The sequence below is a fragment of the Staurois parvus genome, unplaced genomic scaffold, assembly GCF_062004578.1.
Source record: "Staurois parvus isolate SC_StPar_1 unplaced genomic scaffold, SC_StPar_1.0 ptg000090l, whole genome shotgun sequence".
In the NCBI taxonomy this organism is placed as follows: Eukaryota; Metazoa; Chordata; class Amphibia; order Anura; family Ranidae; genus Staurois; species Staurois parvus.
The window spans coordinates 1826352-1852587 of record NW_028317886.1 but is presented as its reverse complement, the minus strand read 5'-3'; the positions used below and the strand labels follow the sequence as shown (position 1 = coordinate 1852587).

The 26236-nt window shown below is 41.9% G+C and overlaps 1 protein-coding gene across 3 annotated transcripts in view; it reads right to left on the bottom strand.

Moving 5' to 3' along the window:
- Positions 1-19154, bottom strand: part of SPOCK3 (SPARC (osteonectin), cwcv and kazal like domains proteoglycan 3) — a 526000-nt gene extending 506846 nt beyond the window's left edge. Inside the window, exons 1-2 of one of the 3 annotated variants that reach the window (XM_089670354.1) lie at positions 19000-19154; positions 18712-18891 (exon numbers count right to left, since the gene is read on the bottom strand). In XM_089670354.1, coding sequence (XP_089526480.1) covers positions 18712-18888 — 177 coding nt within the window. In that variant the 5' untranslated portion in view covers positions 18889-18891; positions 19000-19154. Of the gene's footprint in view, positions 1-18711; positions 18919-18999 lie in introns of those variants that run through there. The other 2 variants (XM_089670355.1, XM_089670353.1) reach the window with 2 other exon arrangements.
- Positions 19155-26236: the final 7082 nt, after the last annotated feature.

Below are 26236 nucleotides of genomic sequence, written 5' to 3'. Positions count from 1 at the left end.
ATTTAGGGAGACAAGGAAAAGGCAACATAAGAGGGAGGCAGAGAATCAAGAAAAAGAAGACATTATCCAGAGGAGGAGCTACAACTAATTTGCCACCCCTTTTTGTTTTTACCCTTGCTCATCTTCATCCAGTTTCTACACAGTTTGAATAGTCACCCACCCAGCAGATACAGCATTGTCCTGCCAAGATCCTCTTCTCAGCAACTGCCGTTCAGGTCCTGCACTGCCATGTTTGTGTGTGACGTCATCGGGAATCCCACTGGCTCTTCTAGGTTAGGCGGTGGGCCTCCCAGTGATGCACCTCTAGGCCCTCCTTCTGTATGAGTGAAACTCTAAAGTCAACCTGGGATATGTGACATACATATTCCTTAAGGCACAGCGGGCACAGTACACACCGTTTACTAAGCAAATGATGTATATCGGAGGCAGGATCGAACCCTTTTTTCTGAAAAAAAGGGTAAACAAACAAAAAAAATGCTATACAAATAGCGGAGGAGGAATGGCCGGGAGGCAACTTTCTATTTATGAAGATCTGCTTTAAGTTTCAGTATAAGCAAATTAGGAGGTTATACTGTCTTAAAGATATATGAAGGTCAACAAGCACAAAAAAATAAAATCCTCAAGTGTTTGCTTACCTGGTGACAAAAATGTCACCAAACAATGGTGTAACAGTCATTCATTCATTCGTCCTATATTCATTAGTTGATAGGCTAAAGCATACCAATTTAACTTTAAAAAAATATACCGTATAAGGGCCAGGAAATTATGTGCATAAGGAGCTAACAACATACCTTGACCTCCCAAAAATACGTGGGACAGTAGCACTAGTGCTTTGGGACTAAAACAGCACAAAAATGGCCAGGAGAGAATTTATCTCCTAATCTTTTGTGCTAGATGGTTTTCTTCAGATAAAGTACCTGCAATAAAAAATGAAACACCAATATGCTATGTAATGACAGAAGAGAAAAACACAGCCTTCACTTGTCCAAAAAAAAAAATACAACATGTAGAATATCTATTTTTTACCCTATGTTCATGCTTTGTTGTTGGCATCTTTGAGCACATAGAGGAGCTGTTTATGGTGTAATGATTACAAGGTGGAAAGACTTATTAGATTTTAGGAAAATGTTAAAGCTCTCACTGAACACTGTTCTGTTCACCAAAAATCCTTGACTAAGGTTTTGTCAACAGACACTTTCAAGGGTGTTAATCTCCTGGTCCTCCACACACCTAAGATATAAGCCACATCTATTTAGGCCACCAGCACTTTTCTGACTGCCATCCGGTTTCTTCAATATTAACGGATGGTTTGCATTCATACCGAGTACACAAAGTATAATACTTTACATTTATGTTAGTATGACCCCCTGTCCTTTGGCCTCCAACACCTCTCTGTTCCCTGGTCTTACTCCAGCAATATCCATTAAAAATTCCAAGTATAGGAACTTACAAGTAGGGTGAGTTGCAACCCTCTACTAACTAGACTAAATCAACCAAAGTTTGGTATTACTATATGGTTGTAGAAAGGGTTCAATGGGAAATAATCAGTCTTCTGAACAGGTGGCTTAATTGGTTGGCTAAATATAGGTCCATGCTGCTTTTTGGATAATGACTTGCTGGTTTACTGCTACATGAGTACTACTTAAATCACTCTATATTTTGTACTTTATTTTTTGCTACCAATAAATATAGTCCAGCTGTTGCCAATGACGTTTCCAGTTTCAGCTGTGAAAGCTGAGCAGTAATCATTATGCAGATAATCTGCCATGGCTTTGTCTCCTTCAATACATCTTTGTTTTCGGAGGAATATACAAATCAAGGTTTTTAAATAGGCTTCATTACCGAAGAGCCTGGATTTAGCAGCAAAGTAATTGGTGCCAGCTTTTTTTTTTTGTTTTTAATTATAATCTGTCTAAATAAAAACACATTTATAAGAAACTGCAAGCCATTACAAGTTATTATTTGTAAATGGACCAAAATGTTTAGAAGCATATGCATGGACTAAATATTATAGGGGTAAAAAAAAGTTGTATTCTTCTGCCAAATGTCAGTGCCACCAAAACATCTTTCTGTAGCAATATTCCTTTGAACTCTGCTGAGAAGCTGACACTAGATCTCCTGGGTCCCCGGCAGCTCTCACCTCCTGCTGACCTTCCCATCACTACTGTATCCTGCAATGGGTGGAGATCTGCAGGAGGAACCAGTGAGCGCTACAGGGGACCCAAGGAGATCTGCATTCCTGAAGGTGTTGGTTTCCCTTCTTTTCCAGGTATGGCTGGGTTTATTATTTGTATCATAGTGACAGGGTCGCTTTTAAAGAGGGCCCTTATTAAACTCTGTAGTTCAGTCAGACAGTTCAACTAACCCTGCCCCCTGTTCTAAAACATGTATTCCGTATGTACATTAGAGATTAAAAGGTTTGAAGGCTGCTGCCTAGTTGCTTAGAGGAGAAAGGAGATTGGAGCTGCTGAGAGATCAAGAATTGCTGCTGGAAAATTTGAAGATGAATTGCTCCACGGTGCATGCAGCTACAGAGGTCAGTGAGGACTTTTTTTTACAGCTAATTTATTGCTTGGTCCTTAACTGCATACATACTTAAGTGTCACCAGGTCACAGAAACAAGTCATAATTCCTTCACAGATGTCGGCCAAATCGCCCACTCCGCTCCTCCCATGATATCTTCCTCTCTAGCTCCCTCATCACCTCCTCTCACGCTCGCCTCCAGGACTTCTCCAGAGCCTCTCCCATCCTCTGGAACTCCCTACCATAGTATGTCCGGTCAGCCCTCACTCTGTCTGCCTTTAGGTGATCTTTGAAAACACACTTCTTCAGAGAAGCCTACCCCACTTCTACCTAAGAACTGTACTTGAATCACCTCCACCAGATCATCCCCCGCAGCTATCACCTTTTGTATCATCTCCCCCTTCCTTTAGATTGTAAGCTCCACAAGCAGGGCCCTCCTATTCCTTCTGTACTGAAATGTATTGTAATTGTACTGTCTCTCTTATATTGTAAAGCGCTGCACAAATTTTTGGCACTATATAAATTCTGTATAATAATAATAATACCTTAATACTAGGATTGTTGCCTCATAGTCTGTAGAAAACTGAGGAAGGGGTGGGAATGGTTTTGGTTTACCTAAGGCCCCATGCACACTGCACATTTTTACAGCTGCTCCTAGGGGAGTCTGTCTTTTTTTTTCCTGCCTCTAAACCCCCCTGCATGTTAGCCTATGTGTCACTGCACACACAGTTTTGGAGGCGTTTACTGGCAGGAGAATTAAGAGGCAGGAAAAAAGCCCCACTGCCAGTGGATCCAGGAGTAGCAGAGTTTTGTCAGAAAAAAACAATTGACACTTCTAGACACATGTAAATGCATGTAAACTTGCGTTAACACTTTTCAATGGCCAGAAAAATTTGAAGAAGCTTGATGTGGCTAAACGTGCCTAAACCTGTTATACAGTTTTCCAAGTGTCAAGATTCTAGGAGAGTTAAGAAAACATCTGTGCGCACGAGGCCTAAAGTGGACTTTGTTACATAGTTACATAGCTAACTATGTTGAAAAAGACACACGTCCATCTAATTCGTTGGAAACCAATAGCAAAAAACAAGCAAATAGTAAAGCTTTGTATACACAATCCTATACTCACAACTGATCCAAGGGAAAGCAACCCCAAACCCCAATAAAGCATGATCCAATTTGCTCCAGTGGGAGAAAAAAGTCCTTCCTGATCCCTTTGAGGCAATTGGATGTTCCCTAGATCATCTATCCCTGGTGTTAATATTCTAAATGTTACTATCCAGTTACTATATTGTGACAATCACACTCTCAGATCCAATTCAAGCACCAGCAGATAGCTTAGATGACAGTGCTCATCACTGAAGCAAGTTAAAGGAACAGTTAACCCTTTAGACAAATCAAGTTGCCTCCATGTGTTATAAAGGAAACACACTGTTCACAGTATCCACTGTTGTGATTATGATCTTTTAGAAGAAATGTTTTTATCACTTGCTGCCACACCAAGACAGGAATGCAACAGAGTGTACAATATGGTGGCTCCTCCAAAGAGGCAGTAGTTTCTGTAAAATCTGGTTGGAGCATTCAATGATTCAGCTTAACAATTTGTAAATAGAATTTTAAGGATAGATAAGAAAAGCAGTGCAAAGAAAAAAATTACAGAAAAAATATTACAAAACAGACAACAAACAGCTTCTTCCCATACACTGGTGTAACCACTTTTCATGAATGCAACTACACTACAGCAAGAATTATGGAGATTGTATTTCACCTTAAATCCAGACAGTTTATCTGTTTATTACTATCCCTATTCTCCTGACTATTTACAACAGGGCACTTACGACATGACACCATTAGCAGTCGTTTGAAGACTCTGGCTGGTGGGGGTTTATAACAGTTCTGTTTTGCTTCTAGCTCAGGGCTGTTTTCTGTCAATTGTGTTATAACTGGAATTGTTATTGTCTAATTTGTCACCTTACATGACTGCCTAGCACAGACATCAGATTTAAAGCATACTGTTTTGTCACTGATCCTACATTTTGGGGGAGAGGATAGCATTGTGTCCAGTATGGCGCCTTCATTCTCCTCAATCCATTTGCGGTGCATCAGTCCTCATTGTTACAGGTGTGGCTGAAGAGGCATGGGTAAGCCAGTGTGCCAATGTTAAGCAAGGTAAAGAATATCCGAGATCCACTGCACTCAATCTTTATTTGTTATTGATAAAATCCATATCACAGACAGTGTCAGGGACAAAAAGGTTAACGCGTTTCACCCTGAAAACTAGTGCTTATTCATAATGGTGTGTCAATGTTGTTTGGTCATACAAAGCATTGTCTAATAGCGCCACGTTCTTGTTAACATTATAAAGGTTTATAACAGTAGCAGGTGGTATGGACAGAGAAAGTGCCATGCTTCACTGAACAGAATGCATGGTCATAGGAGTATATGTACAGAGACATTACACATTCCCTTTATATCTGAAAATTATGATTACTGCACTAGCCCAGTCATGACTGATTCTCTTTAACATGTCCTCCATGTTACAAGGAGCTTCAAGGAGTTTTAGTTAAATTTAATTTTGCTTACACATCTTACACACCCCTCTGTGCTTGGAATACAAAGGCCTTGTGCCAAGATTATTTGTAAAATACATTTTCACTGAATGCAAAATTAAGCAGACTAAAAGTCATCATTCTCTGATTGGTTGCCAGTGTAAGCAATCAGATGACCATACATATTAGTCCAGTCCCGTATCTCTGGCAAACACTGTTCAACTGCTAAAACATGTGAGCAAAAAAAGAATGATCCAAAGTGCATGAGTAAGGTCCAGTTTGATACTGTGGGCATATGCAATTGCTTAAACCCTTAACCTTGCAGTTTTTCTATCATGTAAGCACTGTGATTAATCCTCATAATGGTCACTTGATCAGAAGACCATATCACTGGATTCTGATCAGAAATGAGATTAGGATCTGTTGGTGACAGCTAGGTCAGTGTGCCGGAAGCGTGCAGTGAACGCACTCTTAGCACAGCCCATATTTCGTACTGCTGTGTATATATATATATATATATATTTATATATATATATTATATATATGTTACACGGTCAGCAAGCAGTTATATATACAATATATCAATATATCATATACTATACATCATTAAAAATGTTTTTCTTGCCTGATGATCTGTATTCCTATCCATATCCAGTCCTGGTGACCAGCCTGTTCTCTACTAGCAGTTAAGCAATATAAGCTCATCATCTCCCTGACCCTAGCCTGTGAATGGATAATAAAGGTGCAGCTACTTTATATCTGCCTACATCTGGGTTTGTTCAGGTTTGTTGGATCACATACAATAAATTTATGTACAAGTTCAATTTTCCTGACCTGACTGGATGTGGACAGATATAGGCGAATGCACGTCCAGTTACATCCGGACATAGGTTTTACATGGATCTTTTTTTTTATCACAAGATGGAGGAAAGATTGAAAAGAACACGTGTCACACAGGGGCGGACTGACCATTTGGAAACTCGGGTACTGCCCGAGGGCCCGGGGTCAGTAGGGGGCCCCATGAGATGCCCCTGGTAGCTTTTTCATAGGCTTTTTTGAGTTTGGGCAAGGGCACAGGGGCCCCATGATCCCCTATTGCCCGGGGGCCCCATGAGTTGTCAGTCCGCCCCTGGTGTCACATATGTGACATCTGTGCTGTTCTGATCTAACACAGCAGGGAATCATTTTGGGATCCCCTGTTGAGATGAAACAATGGGTGCGAGTGTCAAATGGGCATAAGGGATGATTCACAGATATGCAGTCTAGATATGTTCTGGATGTGTTTCTGTATGCAAGTTATTGATGCATTTTTGATGCATTCCGGTTAATTTTTTCCCCTCTCTTTTTCTTCAACTTAAATAAGTACATGTGCGTTCCAGTGTGTTTTTGATGCGTTTAGGTGCGTTTTTTATGCAATTTCCAGTACAGTTCAGTGCATAAAAAATGCAGCATGTTCTTTTTTTTTCCTGAAACTGGAACATACTGGACCTGATTGCACTAGTGTGAACTATGCCATTGGAAACCATGTAAACTACTATCAATGCATTTTTGATGCAGAAAAAAAACGCACTGGACTACATGTGGTGTGAACTGGCCCTAAGGTTTTCCCTGCTTACACTGAGGCTTTTGTGGCCTTTCCAGAGTTTAGACCTAACTGACAATACAGCACAGAGCTGGGAATACTTGGCATTGATCTTTGCCTGGATACTGCAGTAAATATTCAACAAGGCTACACCAATAGTAAACTTTGGATCATATTGAAACATTAATCTGGACACTGACATCCTAAGAGGAAACATGTTATTTTATCTGATTTGTTATCCACTTCACATTCAAACACTCTTTTGCTCATAACAGACTCCTTTCAAATAGCCATAATGTTTGTTGTAGAAAATAAGACCTAGCAAATAAAAGTTATATTTACTTTGCATCCATGTTATATTGGTATATTTATTATTATGACTGACTATTTTTATTATTGTTTTTACATTTCACTATCTAATACCAGATCGGCAATAACCACTTGCTCTCCTGAGGATTACCCCCCTCCTGACCAGGCTATTTTTTTTGTTACGGCACTGCGTTATTTTAACTGATAATTGCACGGTCATGCAACACTGCACCTAAATTACAAAAGGACCAATTTTGAGAAAAAAACACAATTTTTAACTTTTTGCTATTAAATATGTCCAATAAATTTTTTTTTTAAAAATCAAATTTCATTATAAATTTATGCCATAATTTACTACATAAATTTATGCCAAAATGTATTCTGCTATATGTCTTTGCTAAAACAAATCCCAATACGTGTAAATTAATTGGTTTATGTGAGAGTCATAGCGTCTACAAATGGCGGTATGTAGTATATACTTGTTTTTTTTGTAATTTTTACTAGTAATGGCGGCGATCAGTGACTTATAGCGGGACTACGGGACTGCGGCAGACATTATGACACTAGGGGGAACTGACATCCCCAGTGACACCAATACAGTGATCAGTGCTAAAAAGAAGCACTGACACTGTACTAATGACACTGGGCATGAAGGGGTTAACATGAGGGGCAATCAAAGGGTTAACTGTGTGCAGGGAGTGTTTTACTAGGGGGCTGTATCAGTGTGCTTCACTGTAATCACACTGCTCTGGAGGGCTGTGCTGGTAACAGCCATCCAAAGCAGTGTGCCGGAGCTGACAGGGAGGAGAACTGTTAGTAAACAAAACAGTTCTCCTCCCCATCGGAGATCTTCAGAAATCCCCGGGCGCCGGTGAGTAATTAAATCCCCGGGCCCCGGTGATCGACAGCCAGGAACAGCGAAGCGGGTAGGGCACGTGACCAAGTGGCTCGCACGCCCCCTACCTGGTAATGCAAAATCACGTGTGTATTTATATTTATTTATACAAACGCGTGATTTTGCAGACCTGTGCTGCCCTGTAGCAGTATTTCTGCTATAGGGCAGTCGGGAAGCGGTTAAAGTGGTTCTAAAGGCTTGTTATTTTATTTTTTTTCTTTAAAATAATAAACATGTCCTACTTATCTGCTTTTTTAAATGGTTTTGCATAGAGCAGCACTGATCCCCCTCTTTTCGGGGGCTGCTTGTGCATGCTCACTCCCAAGCCACCTCGTGTTCTAGCCAATGACTCAGAAGAGCCGCTGCTCTCGCGCACATTGCTGGATCGAGATGGGGCTCAGGTAAGTATTAGGTGGGCTGAGGAGGGAGCTGCACACTAAAGGTTTTTTACCTTCAAATATAGAATGCATGAAGGTAAAAAAAATGTCAGCCTTTATAACCACTTTAAAGAGGCCTGCAAAAGTAATAGTGTTCAACTACTATGTTAGGTTGAAAAAAGGCATAAATAGAGGATTAATAAATCATTAGAACTTAAATTCTAAACTGGAGCTCATTTATAGAGCAGAAGGCAATCTCTCTGAAATGTGTGACACAGCAGTCCCTACTCCCAGAGCATAGTGAATAGGTGTCACAGACTTCAAGGAAGTAAATGTGGAGATCTTCACAAAGTAAGTTTACAAAATTCAAGGTGGTTTACAATATTAGGAGTAGGCTAGAAACAGTTAAAAATTATTATATGATTTTAAATTTTGACCATAGATAATCAAATAAGTGTTAATAAACCCGCAACAGTAAGATCAGTCTGTATATGCAGTAAAAAATGCTTGCTATACTCACTGGGAACCTAAGGGGTTGATCCTCTGCATTGTGTAAAAATTATGTTTGAGCCTCTCTTCTCTGATCCTCGCCTACTTACAGTGTCCCCCTCTTATAACCTGATAAGACATATCGCATGAAGTCACTCTGCACATGCTCAGTTTGGTGTGTATTGCTAGAGGTTTTTTTTTCAACAGAGGGTGCATGTGATCAGCACGGGGCCAATCAGCACTGTCCAGACAGAGGTCAGGGGTTCTGCATCCTCCTAGAGCAAAATTAAAACTCCTCCTACAAGCTTTAACCAGTGCTTGGCTGGACACTGAAAAAAGTCACAAGACTGCTCTAACTGCTGATAAGAAAAGGTATTCAGCAGTTTATATTTACTAGAATAATTGCATTTCCATGTTCTGTGTACTCTGGGAGACCAAAAATAGTGAATGTAGGGTCCTGGGTTTAGTAACACTTTAACTGCTTATAGCAGAAATACCATTACAGGGCGGCATGGGTGTGCAAAATCACAGATATATATGTGATTTTGAAGTTCTGGGTAGGGAGCGTGCACACCCAACCCGCATGGCCATTTGCGGCTGTCAACCACTGGGTCCCAGCTGGTGATTTCCCGCATGGCACCCGGCGATCTCCGAGGATTTCCGAGGGGGAAAAGACTTATATGTAAACAATACAGATCTCTTATGCACACTGCTTTGTATGCCTCTGCATAGCAGAGCCATACAAAACAGTGTGCTTACAGTGAAGCTTGAATGAAGCTTACTGTAAACAATCAAGCTTACCATGAAGCACACACACAGCCCCCATAGTAAAACAGCACACAGTTAACCCTTTGATCGCCCCTCATGTTAACCCCTTCCTGCCCAGTGCCATCAGCACAGTGTCAATGCTTTTTATTAGCACTGATCACTGTATTGGTGACACTGGGGATGTCAGTGACACCAAATCAGTTCCCCCCCAGTGTCAGAATACCCGCCACAGTCCCGCTATAAGTTGCTGATCACCACCATTACTAGTAAAAAAAAAAGTTAAAAGTTAAAAAAAAAAAAAATCCAGTATATATATTACCATTCGTAGTCACTATAACTTTCACGTAAACCAAATAATTTACACGTACTGAGATTTATTTTTTAGCAAAGACATGTAGTAGAATACATTTTGGCCTACATTTTTCTGCCCTTTTTTTGTTCATAGCGCAAAAGATTAAAACCGCACAGGTGATCAAATACCACCAAAAGAAAGCTCTATTTGTGGGAAAAAATTATGTAAATTTAATTTGGGTGCAGCATTGCATGACCGCGCAATTGTCAGTTAAAATAATGCAGCGCTGTATTGCAAAAAATGGCCTGGTCAGAAAAGGGGGGGGGGGGTAAATCCTCAGGAGGGCAAGTGGTTAAACATTATCTCCATCAAGGTACATACGTGTTCCGTCATAAAATAATCTAAGAAGTTCCTAACTAATAAATCTATCCAGCAAGAGCCTTAAAGAATCTAATCCAAAGCACTCTACAGGCCTTGTTTATAAAGCATGCTAATATATTATTATCCTCTATCAGCAAATAATATACAATCTGTACAAACTGATGTACGGCAGAACCTTTCCTGTACTCATAGTAAGCACAGCAGACATTGTCCAGTTATACCCCTTCTGTATTCTATTTTCTTAATCCAAATAAAAAAAAGAAAAGAAAAAAACAAACTTTCTTTCTGAATTGTCTTCAACTTTACTTTTAACAAAATGGTTAGAAGCAAGAAATAAATTTGCATTATTATTGGCTAGCATCAATTTAATTCTATAAAACCTAAATTCAGTTTGTCATCAATTTTTCCCAATGTTTCCATCAACTGTACTATCAGAAGATAAGGCCAAGTTTGTCATTCGTTATGTAGAAGAAAGTTTATCTTATACTGCAGGCAGAACTGTCTATTTTATTGTTGGCACTATTTTCTCAGTAGTTCCGGATATTTTAGTGTAATCAACAGTATTTATTTTAGTACAAATTCGATTGCATGCTTCCCTACACTGTGTCCTGTTAGTGCTTTAGTCCCCATTCACACCTGTGACAATGCTTAGCAATAGGAAACCCATTCTTGTCAATACAGGATGTTCACATATCTGCACTTAGTTGCTGGAAGCCTGGCACTCAAAATTTTAAAATGTACATGAGCATTTTTATTTTTTTTTTTATTTTTTAGGAGGTGTGTCACCTGTTTTTAGCCCCATAGACTTAAATGGAAGCACCTCTAAATGCGTAACATAAAAGTTGCACGTGTTTTTACACCTGTTTTCCTTTGATCTTATCCTACTCTCTTCCCACCCAAGAGCCTGCATGCACATGAACAAATTATTATTATTATCATCATCATAATACAGGATTTATACAGGACCGACAGTTTGCTCAGCGCTTTACAATATAAAGGGAGACAATACAGCAACAATACAGTTCAATACAAGAGGGTTAGGAGGGCTCTGCTCCTTGGAGCTTACAATCTAAGAGGGAAGGGCTGGTGGTACAAAAGGTAATAACTGTGGGGGATGGACTGGTAGGAGGAATAGAAGATTCTGTTATTAGCTGAAGGCAGGATAGGAAGAAATAGGTTTTCAGAGATCGCCTAAAAGTGAGCAGAGTAGGCGATAGTCTGATAGATTGGGGTAGAGAGTTCCAGAGGATGGGGGATGCTCTCGAGAAGTCCTGGAGATGAGCATGGGAAGAGGAGACAAGGGAGCTAGAGTGTAGGAGGTTGTGGGAGGAGCTTTCAAAACACCTAACCTCTTCCCACCGACTGTACATATATATGTGGCCTTGTGAAAGTGAATCTTTATGCCACATATATGTGTACCTGCATACCTATACGTACCTGTGTCCAGCACAAAGACTGAACTCTCACTGAGAACTCCTGTTCTTGTACTAACAATCATGGATCAGGAGGCCCGATTCCCCATCACCTGATGTCTGCGATAGCCTTTGATTGGCTATCACAGAGATCAGTCACTGTACAGCCCACCCCAGTGTTTGTTTCTCCTCTTGAATAGATAGAACGATGGGGGAGATTTACTAAAATTGGTGCACTCAGAATGTGCTGCAGCTGTGCATGGTAGCCAATCAGCTTCTAACTTCAGCTTGTTCAATTAAGCTTTGACTATAAAACCTGACAGCTGATTGGTTTCTGCGCAGTGCTACACCTGATTTTCCACACTCCAGTTTTAGTAAATCAAACCCTTTGCATGTTTTTCTCCTTGCTAGAGAAAAACGTGCAAACAAGCAAAACTGTGTGTAAAAATGATAATAATAATAAGAAATAATGAAAAGATAGCAAGATTAGGGTTTGATCTAGAACAGGGTTAGGGTTAAGACCAATGTTAGGGTCAAAGGTCATCATCAGGATCAGTTTTTTTTTAGGTAGGATTTTTCAAATTAGCAACAGTGTCAGTTAGTGTTAGGGCTCATGTTCACTGCAGCTGTAAAACTGACATTTAGGAGCAGTGTCTGTTTTTTCAGCAGCCCTCGAATTCTCCTTTGTTTTCCTATGTGTCCATGTACACATAGTCGTTTACAGTAGTTTACAGGCAGTTGAGGTTACAAATATTTTTTTGAAAGCACAAAATTCACTTTCAGGAGTAGAGTTTACGGGCGTTTTAAACGCCAAACGCTTGTAACCGCGTTTATGCGTGTTTTCGTTTCGACGCATTTTTGGGCTGGTCCATATCCAGATGCTGTCCAGTGCCCTTTTTCCTCATCAAAAATGCATGCACAGCGGTTTCCATGTATTCCAATGGACCTAGTACACCAGTGCAGTCAGTTCCAGGTTTCACGTGCAGGAAAAAAAATGGTAGAACGTGTTGCATTATTTCTGCACAGAACTGTACTGGAACACATCAAAACACAGCATAAAAGCACAAGGAGTGTTGTGTGCACTCCAGAATGCGTCCGGAGGCATTACAGCACTATGTAGCTCCTACCACAGTGCCAAGCATGTTTCACAAGCAACTTTTGCTACAGTTGCAACACCCATCAGAAAGTAGTGCTTTCTCTGCTTCTGCTCTCTCTATTTCTCACCAAATGTCTGAAATAGTTAATTATTTACTATTTTTCAGTGCATTCTGGGCATTTGGGAGGGTCTCCGGAGGTTAAACTTTAAAAACGTTTCTAAACGCAAATGTGCATAAATGTGGCTAAATGCGCATATACGTGGTGGGTAAATGCGGATAAACTGACGTTTTTAGCTTACGTTTTCTAGCAATCAGTTCTCAGCGTTCAGAAGAGTTTTCCAAACGCCCCGTGTACATGAGCCCTTAGTGTGTTTTAGGAAGGATTAAAAAAGCAAAATGTTTTTGGGCCCTACCATGGGTACAAACAACAAATAACATACACATATGCGGTTCCGTTGCAATCAACAGGAGCAGGATATTTTATTTTGGGCTATCCTTTGATGGTAGGTTATGTTAATTGTAAGAAATAAACAGCTACATTTAAAAAAAAAATGTATATTTTTTTTCACTATATTGTGCCAGTTTTCCTTTGATAATACAAAATAGGAGATATATTATTTACCACCAAATAAAAGCCCAATTTGTCCTGAAAAAAAGCATGGCATAAATTTACCTGGATACGCTAAGTAGATGTAATAATATGTATAGTTTTACTAACACATGTCAAAGTTGCAAAATTGCACTCAGGCATTAGGATTTGTTTTACCTTCCATCATGAAGGTGTTAAAGAACATGCATATGTTTGCAAAAAGCACTAGAAAAAAAAAAGTCTTTAGTCGTCATGCACACTGGATGTTTTTACAGCGGCTGTTTTTGGCTTTTGGCATTTTTTTCTACAGCCAGTAAACCCCCCAGCATGTTATCCTATGTGTCCATGCACACATAGACTGTAATCAACATTTTTTGGCAGAGACTTTTTTGGCTGGAAAAAAACCCAGGACTAGTGGGTTTCTAGAGTTTTTTAGCTGTAAAAACACTCTAACACTGGAAAACACGGTAAAATGCAGCAAACCAATATTTTTGGATGGGTTTTTTTAGCAAAAAAAAAACTCCACTAAAAACGCAAATGTGAAAAAACGTGGCAAAACTCTGCTAAACGCTAATGCAAAAAAACTCACGTTTTTAACGTGACTTTACACAGCTAACATTACCAGCGTTATTAAAACGCCCAGTGTGCATGGAGCCTGATAGGTACTTCCTGGATGAAAAAGCAGACTCAATATTATTTACTGGGTTGAGAAAATGTCAAAAAAAAAAGTTACATTCATTCTTTTATATTAGCAATGTACAAGTAGTAACAATATATAGTAACCTGCCATAACGAATCAGCTCTGAGCAGCTTAAACAGGGCAGACTGATAAAAATATATATTCTGATTGGTTGCTAGGGGCAGAGGCGGACTGACAACTCTTGGGGCCCCCGGGCAATAGGGGATCATGGGGCCCCTGTGTCCTTGTCCAAACTCAAAAAAGCCTATGAAAAAGGTACCAAGGGAATCTCATGGGGCCTCCTACTGACCCCGGGCCCTCGGGCGGTGCCCGAGTTTCCAAATGGTCAGTCCGCCCCTGGCTAGGTATTACTACATGCCAGTGATCTTTAAAATATGTTAATAAACGTAGTGTTAACCCCTTCCAGTCCAGCCCCGGCGACCCTGTGGGTCTATACTGCCAGGGGGCCGGACTTACTTCCCAATCACGTGACTGCTGTGATAGGCTGTCTTTGACACCTTGGTCTTGGTGCTGGGGATGCGCAGTGAGCGCACTCTCAGCACAGAAACCTTGACTGTCCATGGACTCATATGTATGGCATGTGCGCATTAAAACCGACTCCCTTTGCTGCCACACATATGTGGACAGAAAGAGGTTAAAATGTCTCTAAAACCAGAAAGCAAAACTGCTTCAATAGCTCATATATGGCACATACTGTTATCCCGCATATTATTAATTGCCCCTACCTAAATTGTCCAAAATACCTGTAGATCAGGGGCGGAGTGAACATTTGGAAACTCGGGCACTGCCCGAGGGCCCGGGGTCAGTAGGGGGTCCCATGAAATTCCCCTGGTACCTTCTTCATAGGCTTTTTTGAGTTTGGGCAAGGACACAGTGGCCCCATGATCCCCTATTGCCCAGGGGCCCCATGAGTTGTCAGTCCGCCCCTGTAGATCCTTCACTTTGTGCATGTTCCTGGTGATTCCTGACATAGGAATAAAATGCTGTTCATGGGCACCTATTGCTGTGGTTTTCTTGCCACCCTGCCTTGTGTGCCCCTTTTTCTGGATGACAACATGCCCTTAATACATGTAGTCCCGCTGGTACACAGGAATGGGGTGCTGGCTGAAAATATCGCCATCCAGTATTGTGTATCATACTTAGAAAAATTGCCGCTCAATCCAATTCAGTCTATTTGGTTAACATGTGTAAGACTGGATTGGGTCAAGCTGAGATTTTTCTAAGTACAGCGCGCCCTTAAGGTCCCATATTCACTGCATTTTGGTGAGAAAAGCTACAAAGGAACATGGAAGTTGTAGCCAGGAAGCCAAGAGTGAGATAACCAGCACCGGTGACCAGTGCAAGGACAAACTCCTTTAGGGCCAGCTCACACTACATGCGTTTCAGTTGCGTTTTTCCTGCATCCAAAATGCACAGAAAGTAGGTTATATGGTTGTCAGTGTCATAGTTCACATCAGCACTTGCATTTCCAGTGCGTTCCGGTTGCAGAAAAAAAAGTAGAACATGCTGCATTTTGTCTGCACAGCACTGCACTGGAACTTGGTAAAATGCATAAAAAACGCACCAGAATGCACCGAAAATGCACTGGAAAGCACATGTCCCTATTTAGATTGAAGAAAAAGAGAGGGGAAAAATGAACTGGAATGCATCAAAAATGCACTGAAACGCATAAAAAAAAACGTAATGCACATAAAACGTGTCAAAAACGTGCATGCAAAAACGCATCTGGGCTGTGTTTCGACAGTGTGAACCGGCCCTTAGGCAAAAAGGACAAAGTGCACCCCCTTCCTACATGAGCTGCAAACTACATTGGTAGTATAGGTTGCAGGCTCTGCTCTTTTTGTACCCCCTCCTGCTGAAGTGCCCAAGGAAGATGCCTCTTCTGCTCAGTCCTGCTTTTGACCACCTGCAGTTTCATTCTACCTTCAGTCATGGCTGTTCAGATAGAGGGGGGCAGCATAGCACAACATTCAATTTCAATGACAACATTTCTGCCCTGCAAGACCAGTGACACAGGACAAGAGTGTCCAGATGCTTTCAGCAATGTACTCTACAGTCCATTAAAAAATGACAAAAAAATGTTTGCTCAAATGAAGTACTAGGCACTAAAGTAGTCTCCCTGTGCCTGTGTGGGTTTCCTCCAAGTACTCCGGTTTCCTCCCACACTCTAAAGACATGCTGGTTGGTTGATGCTAATTTAATGCAGATAAGACACTAAGTGAGTTTAATTACTATCTTAATCAGCCACAGAACCTGTGTAATTAATATGTGTTGGGTTTTAAAGGGATAAGGTGGCAACACTGGAGTTTGCATTTTCTCCCTGTGCCTGCATGGGTTTCCTCCGGGTACTCCGGTTTCCTCCCACACTCCAAAGAAATGCTCGTAGGTTGAGGCTAATTTAATGCAGATAAGACACGGAGTTTAATTACCGTCTTAATCAGCCATAGAACCTGTGTAATTATTATGTGGTGGGTTTTAAAGGGATGAGGTGGCAACACTGGAGTTTGCATGTTCTCCCTGTGCCTGCATGGGTTTCCTCTCGGTACTCCGGTTTCCTCCCACACTGCAAAGACATGCTCAGGGGCGGACTGACAACTCATGGGGGCCCCGGGCAATATTGGATCATGGGGCCCCTGTGTCCTTGCCCACACTCAAACCACACCCAAAAAAGCCTATGAAAGGTACCAGGGGCATCTCATGGGGCCCCCTACTGACCCCCGGGCAGTGCCCGAGTTCCCGAATGGTCAGTCCACCCCTGGACATGCTGGTAGGTTGAAGCTAATTTAATGCAGATAAGACACTGAGTTTAATTACCACCTTAATCAGCCACAGAACCTGGGTAATTAATATGCGTTGGGTTTTAAAGGGATGAGGTGGCAACACTGGAGTTTGCATGTTCTCCCTGTGCCTGCGTGGGTTTCCTCTGGGTACTCCGGTTTCCTCCCACACTCCAAAGACAGGTTAATTGGATCCTGTCTAAACTAGTATAGTGTAGTAGTAGTATGTGTATGTAAGTTAGGAACAATAGATTGTACGCCCCTTGAGGGTTAGGGACTGATGTGAATGTACAATATATATTTTTTAATTTCAGGAACTTATATAGCACAGTCAATTTATGCAGAGCATTACATATATATATTGTACATTCACATCAGTCCCTGTGTTCTCCCTGTGCCTGCGTGGGTTTCCTCTGGGTACTCCGATTTCCTCCCACACTCCAAAGACAGGTTAATTGGATCCTGTCTAAACTAGTATAGTGTAGTAGTATTGGTATGTGTATGTAAGTTAGGAACAATAGATTGTATGCCCCTTGAGGGTTAGGGATTGATGTGAATGTACAATACATATTTTTTATTTCAGGAACTTATATAGCACAGTCAATTTATGCAGAGCATTACATATATATATTGTACATTCACATCAGTCCCTAATCCTCAAGGAGTGTACAATCTAAGGTCCCTAACTTACATTCATACATACTATGGCCAATTTCGACAGGAGCCAAATCATCTACCAGCATGTCAGCAGGCACAGGGAGAACATGCAAACTCCAGGCAGGTGGTACCATGGTTGGGATTTGAACCAATGACCCTAGTGCTGCCAGGCAGAAGTGCTAACCATTTAGCCATTGTGCTGCCCACAACATATATATGTAAAGCACTGCATAAATTGACGGCGCTATACAAGTATAAGTACCTGCAATAAATAATAAAGTAGTCCACAAACCAGTAGGAGAGGAAATTTGATATAGTCCCCGATGAGTTTGTAAATGGACTTTCAAACTTGGCATACAGGGCAAATGTATTTCTTTGGTCGCCTCTACTTTTACCAGCAGCTGCCCGAGCCAAAACAGAACAGTTTATGTACTCCGCTGAGGTCCTTGTGGAAACATCTGTATTTTTCCTGCCTCCTCCACACCACAAATGGTACCACACACAGCTCTGGCCTCTCTCCTTAGAAGTCACAGTGCACAGTGAGAAGTCAATCCAGCCCTCAGGAGGTGAATGGATGTTCACATGCGGGCAGCTCTATCCACTAACACCTATGTGCTGCATTCTACAGCTCACCCACAGTCTAGCAGGGACGGTTCATTCCACGCATCAGCCATTCACTGAGCCTTGCTCGCCTGTGCACTCAGCATCGTCATCTCAGCTATAGGCTCAGTGAAGCAAAGCAAGAAGTATTTAATAAGAAAAAAAAAAGCCTTGTAAATGTAGCCATGCAGAACAGGCCTAGAAATGATGCTGCCATACCCACTCATTGGGAAAGGGTTAACAATGCAAAGAAAATAAAATCGTCATCTCATCAATGGACTATGGCAGACGTATTTGCAGCTAAACGCATTCTCTATTAACGCTTATTACACGCTGATCACTCCAGGTAAAATGCTCCAGTGTCACCAATCAGGGCATCAATCAACACCTCTGCAAAGGGCACCAATTAGCTCTCTTTTCCCAGCAGGCACCGAGAACCAAAAATGCCTAAAATTGGGCTGGATGAGTTTTGTTGGGTGACCTCTGTGGTGCCGAAGTTTTTAATTGTGTTAAGAAGAGCCCATTTCTTCCCGTCTGCTATAGAAATAGGCACCTAGCGGCAGAACGGTAGTGGGTAATATAAAAGTTACAAAGGAAAAACCATGAATCGCGACAAGGTGGTAGCTATGTACTAAGGGATGGATTGGGGGGTGCGGGTGTCGCTGCATAATCCAAGTTAAAGGGCAGAAGGAGAATAGAAGACAGATGAGAACTTACATCTCGGAATCGATTCCAGTGTCCGGCATCCTTGTCATACTGGGATATGGTGGTTAGCCATTGTTTATCATCCAGAAAATTGCCTCTGTCTGACCTGCCCGTTGCTGCTGCAGCTGCTGCCAGAACCCCACTGCAGGCTGCTGCATACACACATAGGAGGGCTACCTTGGCCATCATCTGCTGGAGACACAAAGAGGGGAAAAGCATGAAATGAGGGAGCCAAGGCTGCCTGCTGTCTCACCTTCCCTGGGAGCACTGGAGGGATCACACAACCACAAGTCTAGTCACCTTGCTGGGAGAGCCTGCGCTGCCAACTAGTAGGAGCTGCTGCCGCTGCGTGCGCTGGTCTGGAGCAGAGCTCAATGTGCTCAGTGCACCGGTGTTATATGGAAGCCGGCATCCCCGGCATCCCTTTACATGTGCACTGCCCGTCCCTGGCAGCCGCTGGGTGGTGCAGGCTGCCGATCACTGCTCACAATGCAGCCAATCTTCACCATTGCCTCCCCGAGACACTCTTCACGGGCACCACCTATTTATTTCTTCCAAGAAAATCTGATGTCAATCAGTCCAGGTTACAGCAGATAAAAATGAAAGCAGTCCTGGAATCATGAACGCAGGGCTTGACAGCTTTGCTCTGAATGTAGGAGCCAGCTAAAAAAAAAAGTTAGGAGCCAAACTTCAGTACCCAGGGGTGGACTGACAACTCATGGGGCCCCCGGGCAATAAGGGATTATGGGGCCCCTGTGTCCTTGGCCAAACTCAAAAAAGCCTATGAAAAAGGTACCAGGGGCATCTTATGGGGCCCCCTACTGACCCCGGGCCCTTGGGCGGTGCCCGAGTTTCCAAATGGTCATTCCGCCCCTGTCAGTATCCTATATTTTCTATAGGTGATGGTTTAAAAGCCCCCCCCTATAGGTCATCAGGTTGGCGTTACGAAGGAGATCTGGTGCTAGAATTAGTGCTTTCATTCCGGCGTGCGCGGCGATATGTAACGTATTGCAATTGATGTTTTCATGCGTAGGCGCCCCCAAGGTATGCGATTAGGTTTGTATGTGCCTCAGCTCAACTCACATGTGTTTATAAACGCCATATTATCTGTATCATATTTATTTATATATGTTTGATGTACTCAAATTTTATCCATTTGCACGCCACATTTTTTTTATATCTATGTACATAGTCTGGCTGAAAAAAAGACAAAAGTTCATCCAGTTCAACCATTAAAAAAAAAAAAGTTATAATCCTACACCAGGGGAGAATGGGAATATCCTCCTGCGCTTAATATGGATGAGTCCCTATCCTAACAGCTGCTATCACTCTGCCTTAACCAATAAGTAATAAAGTATCAAACACAAAAATAGTGAAGCGCTTAAAGTGAATCCCTATATACACACACAGTGAATATAATGTTAACCAAAAATAATATATATAAGTTCCATATACTCCAATGAAACTGTATAACCATCTGTGGGATATCTATACATACACAAAAAAAATTATCATACGGAAAAAATACCTTTTGATAATTTTTTTTGTGTATGTATAGATATCCCACAGATGGTTATACAGTTTCATTGGAGTATATGGAACTTATATATATTATTTTTGGTTAACATTATATTCACTGTGTGTGTATATAGGGATTCACTTTAAGCGCTTCACTATTTTTGTGTTTGATAATCCTACACCAGCCTTTCTCAACCAGGGTGCTCAGGCACCCTGGGGTGCCTTGAGGTTTCTTCAGGGGTGCCTTTCCAAAATGTCTAAAAATTGCCCAAAACCTGAATACAAGCCAATGGGTGGAACAAACCTACTTGTTAGTTGCACAAAGTCGCAAGTTTTTATTGCGCACCATTTAGGACCTTCTAGCCACCGGAGTCCTGACAACCAATGGCATCATCAGTTGATAAAGAGGATGTCAGGTGCCTGCACAGCATTCTAGTTTGATACTCCCCTGCCTCTCTTTGTCAGTGTTGGGGTCACATTAGCTTAGTGATGGGGAAAAACTGAGGGAGAAGAGAAACCCTGGGATACTAGTCAGTACCAGCGTGCAGAAGTGTATTTGCTTTGGAAGAATAAATCACCTCTAATGTTGGGTGTCCTACATGTGTGGATGTTGCTGCGGTATATAAAAGTAATAGAATAGTTTTACACATTTTAGAATGGGGTTCCTTTTAAAATTATGGATAGTCCCAAGACACCCTTTAAAATTATGGACAGTCTTGAGGCACCCCATCCGAAAATGTGTAAAACTATTCTATTACTTTTATATACCGCAGCAACATCCTTCCTGATCCCCTGAAGGGCAATCAGATATTCCCTGGATGAACTTTACCTATAAATGTGATATCCAGTTATATTAGGGGCTGGAGGGCCTAAACATTTTTTTTGGGGGGGGGGTATTTTATGTGCTTGGGTGTAACTTTAAAGCAATATTAAAGGTTCAGGTTTTTTTCTTTTTTACCACTTTCATGTCTGGACACTTTCATTCCCTTCCTGTCCAGGCCAATTTTCAGCTTTCAGTGCTATCACACTTTGAATGACAATTGCGCGGTCATGCAACACTGTACCCATACACATTTTTTAAAAATGTTTTGAGAAAAATAAAACTTTATTTTGGTGGTATTTATTCACCACTGGGATTTTTATTTGTTTTTGCTATACAAATGAAAAAGTCCAAACATTTTGAAAAAAAGTGTTTTTCTTATATAATTTTGCAAATATATAATCTTTCTTCATAAATCTTGGCCAAAATGTATTCAGCTATCTTTCTGGTAAAAAAAAAAAAAACCCAAATTAGTTTATAACCAAAAATTATAATTTTTCAAAAATTTATTTTACATTTTTATTTTATTTTTTAAATAAAATTATTTATGTTTTGTTAGTTTTTTTTTAACATACTGTCACCCTAGCAGTACAGGGTCACCTTAGTGACCCTGTACTACTTGTGGGGGGTTATGAAGATTTTTTTTTCTTTTTTTACACTGATTGCTTTTACACCCATAAAAGCTGTAATATCAATCATTTCTCCTCTCTGGCTGCATTCTTGCAGCCATTGAGAAATACTGTGAGAGCTGTGGTTGGTCACAGCTTGTTACATGGTACAAGGCTGTTGTGAATAGCCTTGTACCATGTGACCTCTATGATCATTTACAGATTTCACTAGTAGTAAGCAATGATGTCAGGAAGTGACATCTTGCTAACTACTATTCATGTGATCACTGATTGGTCAATCAGTGATCACATGATCGGGACCTCACACAGAGACGTACAGCAATCGGTGAGGACACAGTGGGCACCGGATCGCGGTGCCGCGCGCTCCCAGGGAGTGTGCACAGGCAGGGAATGCGGAGGCCATTTATAAACGGCCACCTGCTCCTGCACTGCTCCCTTCCAGCCGTTTATGTACATGGGCCGGATGGGAAGTGGTAATATAACAAACATGTAATACTTACCAGCTCTGTGCAGTGGTTTTGACTCGGCCAATGATGGGGCATAAACTCAGGACAGCCAAGGTTCTCATGGGCATTGCTGGATCGCGTTGGGGCTCAGGTAAGCATTAGGGGGGCTGGGGGCACTGCTGCACAGAGAAGGTTTTTTACCTTTATGCATAGAATGCATGAAGGTGAAAACTTTGAGCCTTTACAACCACTTTAATTTTTTACAGTTAAAAAAAGGTTTTTTTTACTTAAAGAGTAACTTCACTCTCTCAGTCAACATTGACCATTTTTAATCCTTATGCTGCTAGAATTAGTAAATAGATAGGAAAGGATATTATATTTACTTGTTTTAAACTGTTTTTTTTTTTACATTTCTTCATTTACTTCCTGATTTCCATGCCTAGGAAAATGATGTCATACATCCAACATCTCCATCTTCAGGAGAGGAGGAAGGGCTTTCTCAACTAAGCACGCCCTCATGTCTACATGCCTGAGCTAAGGGCAGATGGATTCCAGGAAGAAAATGCTACATGAATCATCTGCCCTTACTCAAGATGACCACAGTCAGAAATGCTTGGGGGTCTTTTTTCTAAATAATTTCTCAGCAAATAAAGCATGAAGACGTATGGATGAGGCAGTTTGCCTTGAATATAAAAAATGAATTAAATAGCGCTTTTGGTTTGTGGTGCTCAGATACAGTGCAGTTCCTCTTTTAAGTGGTTCTAAAGCCTTAAAGTTTTATAGAATGCATTAAGGTGAACAATCTTCTGTGCTGCAGAATTCCACCCAGTGTCCCCTTGTTCTTACCTGAGCCCAATTCGATCCAGCGATGTGCACGAGAGAGTCTCCCTCTTCCCTAGACAGATTGATAGCAGCAGGAATCTTTGGCTCTCGCCGCTGTCAATCAAATGCTGTGCCGAATGACCGGGGTGCAGGGCCGAGCCACCCGCTGTGTGTCAATGAATGCAGATAGGGGAGCTCGGGAGCGAACTCACACGGGTGCTCCCATGGAAAGCTGCTTTCCACAGGGGCACTCGCCAAAGGGGAGGGGCCAGGAGAGCTGGCAGGAGACCCAAGAAGAGGAGGATTGGGGCTGCTCTGTGCAAAACCATTAAAAAAGGCCAATTACACTTTTTTTTTTATCACACAAGGTCAGGTTCTCTCCCCTGTGCTCCACTAAATGCTTTGACATTGCTTCTGGGTCAGAAACACATATCCACTCTCCTCCCTCCCCTCTACCCTTCGGTACCCGCTATGCTGGTTGCCGGGCCCGCAGATAGCCAAGCGGAACCCGGGATAAACAGCAGTGAGCGCACACAGGGGGACATTTTACCTGCGTGTGTAGAAGCAATTGGGTCGCAGTGGAGCTGCCCGAATTCTTCCACCTGACAAGTGAGCCCTGCTGCTTGCCCACAGCAGGGCTAAATGTAGAAAAACACTTCCTGCCCGGCACCCAGAACTGCATGTCCTGGGTGTCAGCGCGATACAAATTGTGCATCCCTGCAACTGTGAATGGGCTGACAAAAGCCGAGGCACCAGGATGCAATTTCCAATTGTCATGGCGACCTGCCATCTTGGATTTGTTGAGCCCTGCATTAAGTATAAGTTTAGTTAAAACAGTAGTAAATTCTAAATATAAACTTTTACCTACAGGTAAGCATGTCGTATCTGTAGATACTGTGAATATCGCCTCAGCTTGCGTCATTAGGAGATATTTGCATGGGCTGCAGCCAATGACATCACCAGTACATGCGCAGTAGTTCTGCGTTCATGTGCCCTGATTGCAGAGAGCTCCATGCCGCAGAAGTGACATCATTTCAATCTGGCCTATCAAACAGAGAGTGTAACCCCAGCAGTGTTGCCAACCTCCCATCCACAGTATTTATAGTTACACTGGCCCAGCTTAGACCCAAGTAACTATACATGTACCATACTTGTGGGATCAATCTAGAACAGGGGTCTCCATACTTTTCAGTTCGAGGGTCACATTATGTATTTTACAAATATTTGTCCCCCCCCCTAAAAAAAAAATCTTCTGTTACATCAGGGTACCCATTAGAGTCTCCTCCTTACAGCAGGGTACCAATTAGTGTCTCCCCTTTACATCAGGGTCCTCATCAGGCTCCCCTCCTGTGACCGGATCACACTTGAATTGCCTAGGAGCACGATCAGTATTCTTCCACGATTCCTGTGAAACTCATTTGAATGGTCTAAAGTTGCAGTGGATCACACCAATAGTATTGCATGCACTACTTTTTAAAATCTCACTGTACCAGATTGCATGATACTGCATTACCATGCAATCCAGCTCAGGCAAACACACTGCATTTGCGATCTGCAAATTTGAGGTGCCATTACGATTATATTGACACCGACAGCAGATTACACATTCAGTGCTCTGTCAGCGCAGTGTGTGAAATGAGCATGGAATTCTCTCCTCTCGGAGCAGACAGAGAACTGAGTGATTAGTGGTCATGTGATTGCTCAGTTCTGATCCTAAAGCCAATGTGGGACAGCTGCAGAATAGAGGTAAGTATGTGTGTTTGTTTTTTTCCAAGTCAACACTTCCAAGTATAGATATTTTTATATAGATTTGACCAGGGGTGGACTGACAACTCATGGGGCCCCCAGGCAATAGGGGATCATGGGGCCCCTGTATCCTTGCCCAAATTCAAAAACGCCCATGGGAAAGGTACCAGGGGCATCTCATGGGGCCTCTACTGACCCAGAGCCCTCAGGCAGTGCCCGAGTTTCTAAATGGTCAGTCCACCCCTGGATTTGACCAATGTAACTACGCATATACCATAATACCATACCTGTGGGATCCCTCTAGAACATGGGTTTCCAAGCTTTTTATTTCGAGATCACATTATGTAAAAAGTCCCCCCTTACATCGGGGATCCTCATCAGAGTTCCCTCATACATCAGGGTCCCTATCAGGGTCTCCTCTTTCATTAGGGACCCCACCAGAGTCCCCACCTTACATACTGGTCCCCATCAGAATGCCCCCTTACATCAGGATCCCCATCAGAGTCCCCCTTTACATCAGAAGATCATAGGCAGCCTCTGCTGACCTTAATCCTCAATCAGTACACAATAAGGATATCCCACTGCTCCTAGCTATAGTTTGAAGATTCCTACTCTAGAAATGAAAATCACTACAGTAGAAACGGCTCCTCCAGTGACCTCCACTAGCATCCAGGTCTCATGCCAAATGACTGTACTGCTGCATTGGGAACATAGGAGGTCAGCTGATCGGCATAGGCACCATTCAGTGAATGCTTTGCATTTTCTCAAGGAATGCAAAGCATGCTCTGATTGGACAAGGTGGAGAGCAGGATGTCCCCACCCTGCCACTCCACCTGGTCCAATCAGAGAATGCTTTGTATTCATTGAGAGAATCCAAAGCATTCTCTGAATGGTGCCCATGGAGAAAAGGTGACTTCCTGTGCTTAGAATGCAACAGGGCAGTTGTTTTGCATGGGACCTGGTAACTAGCTGTGACAACTACAGTGATTTCCAGCTTGTAGAAGTATCTCACAGGTATGGTATATGCATAGTTACATTGATCAGAACTGAACCAAAATAACTATGAAAAAATGCCACACCATGAATTCCTCTTTAAATGTGATGTAATAAATCAGCACAAGGGGCAGTACTTTGTACTTCCCAACAATCTGAGATGAGAAAGAGGGACACCTTATTATAAGGTAGTGAAGCACACGCCTTTGTGATGTACTAAGTTACATTTATTGGTTGAACCTACAAGTTTTTGTTTTTTTTCAAAACTGTGTTGTAGTTCTTTATAGTGGCATTTCAAACAAATTCAATAATTTTATGGTTTGATGTTCAGTTTACTCTAGTAAAAGAATGGGTGCACAAAAGGGATACCAAAACAGAGAGGCCAGACTTTATTGCCTATAAAGTCAGGCCTCTCTATTTTGGGTTTCCTATTGTGTAGCCTATCAAGTCAGGCCTCTCTATTTTGGGTTCCCTTTTGTGTAGCCTATAAAGTCAGGCCTCTCTATTTTGGGTTCCCTTTTGTGTAGCCTATAAAGTCAGGACCCTCTATATTTTGGGTTCCC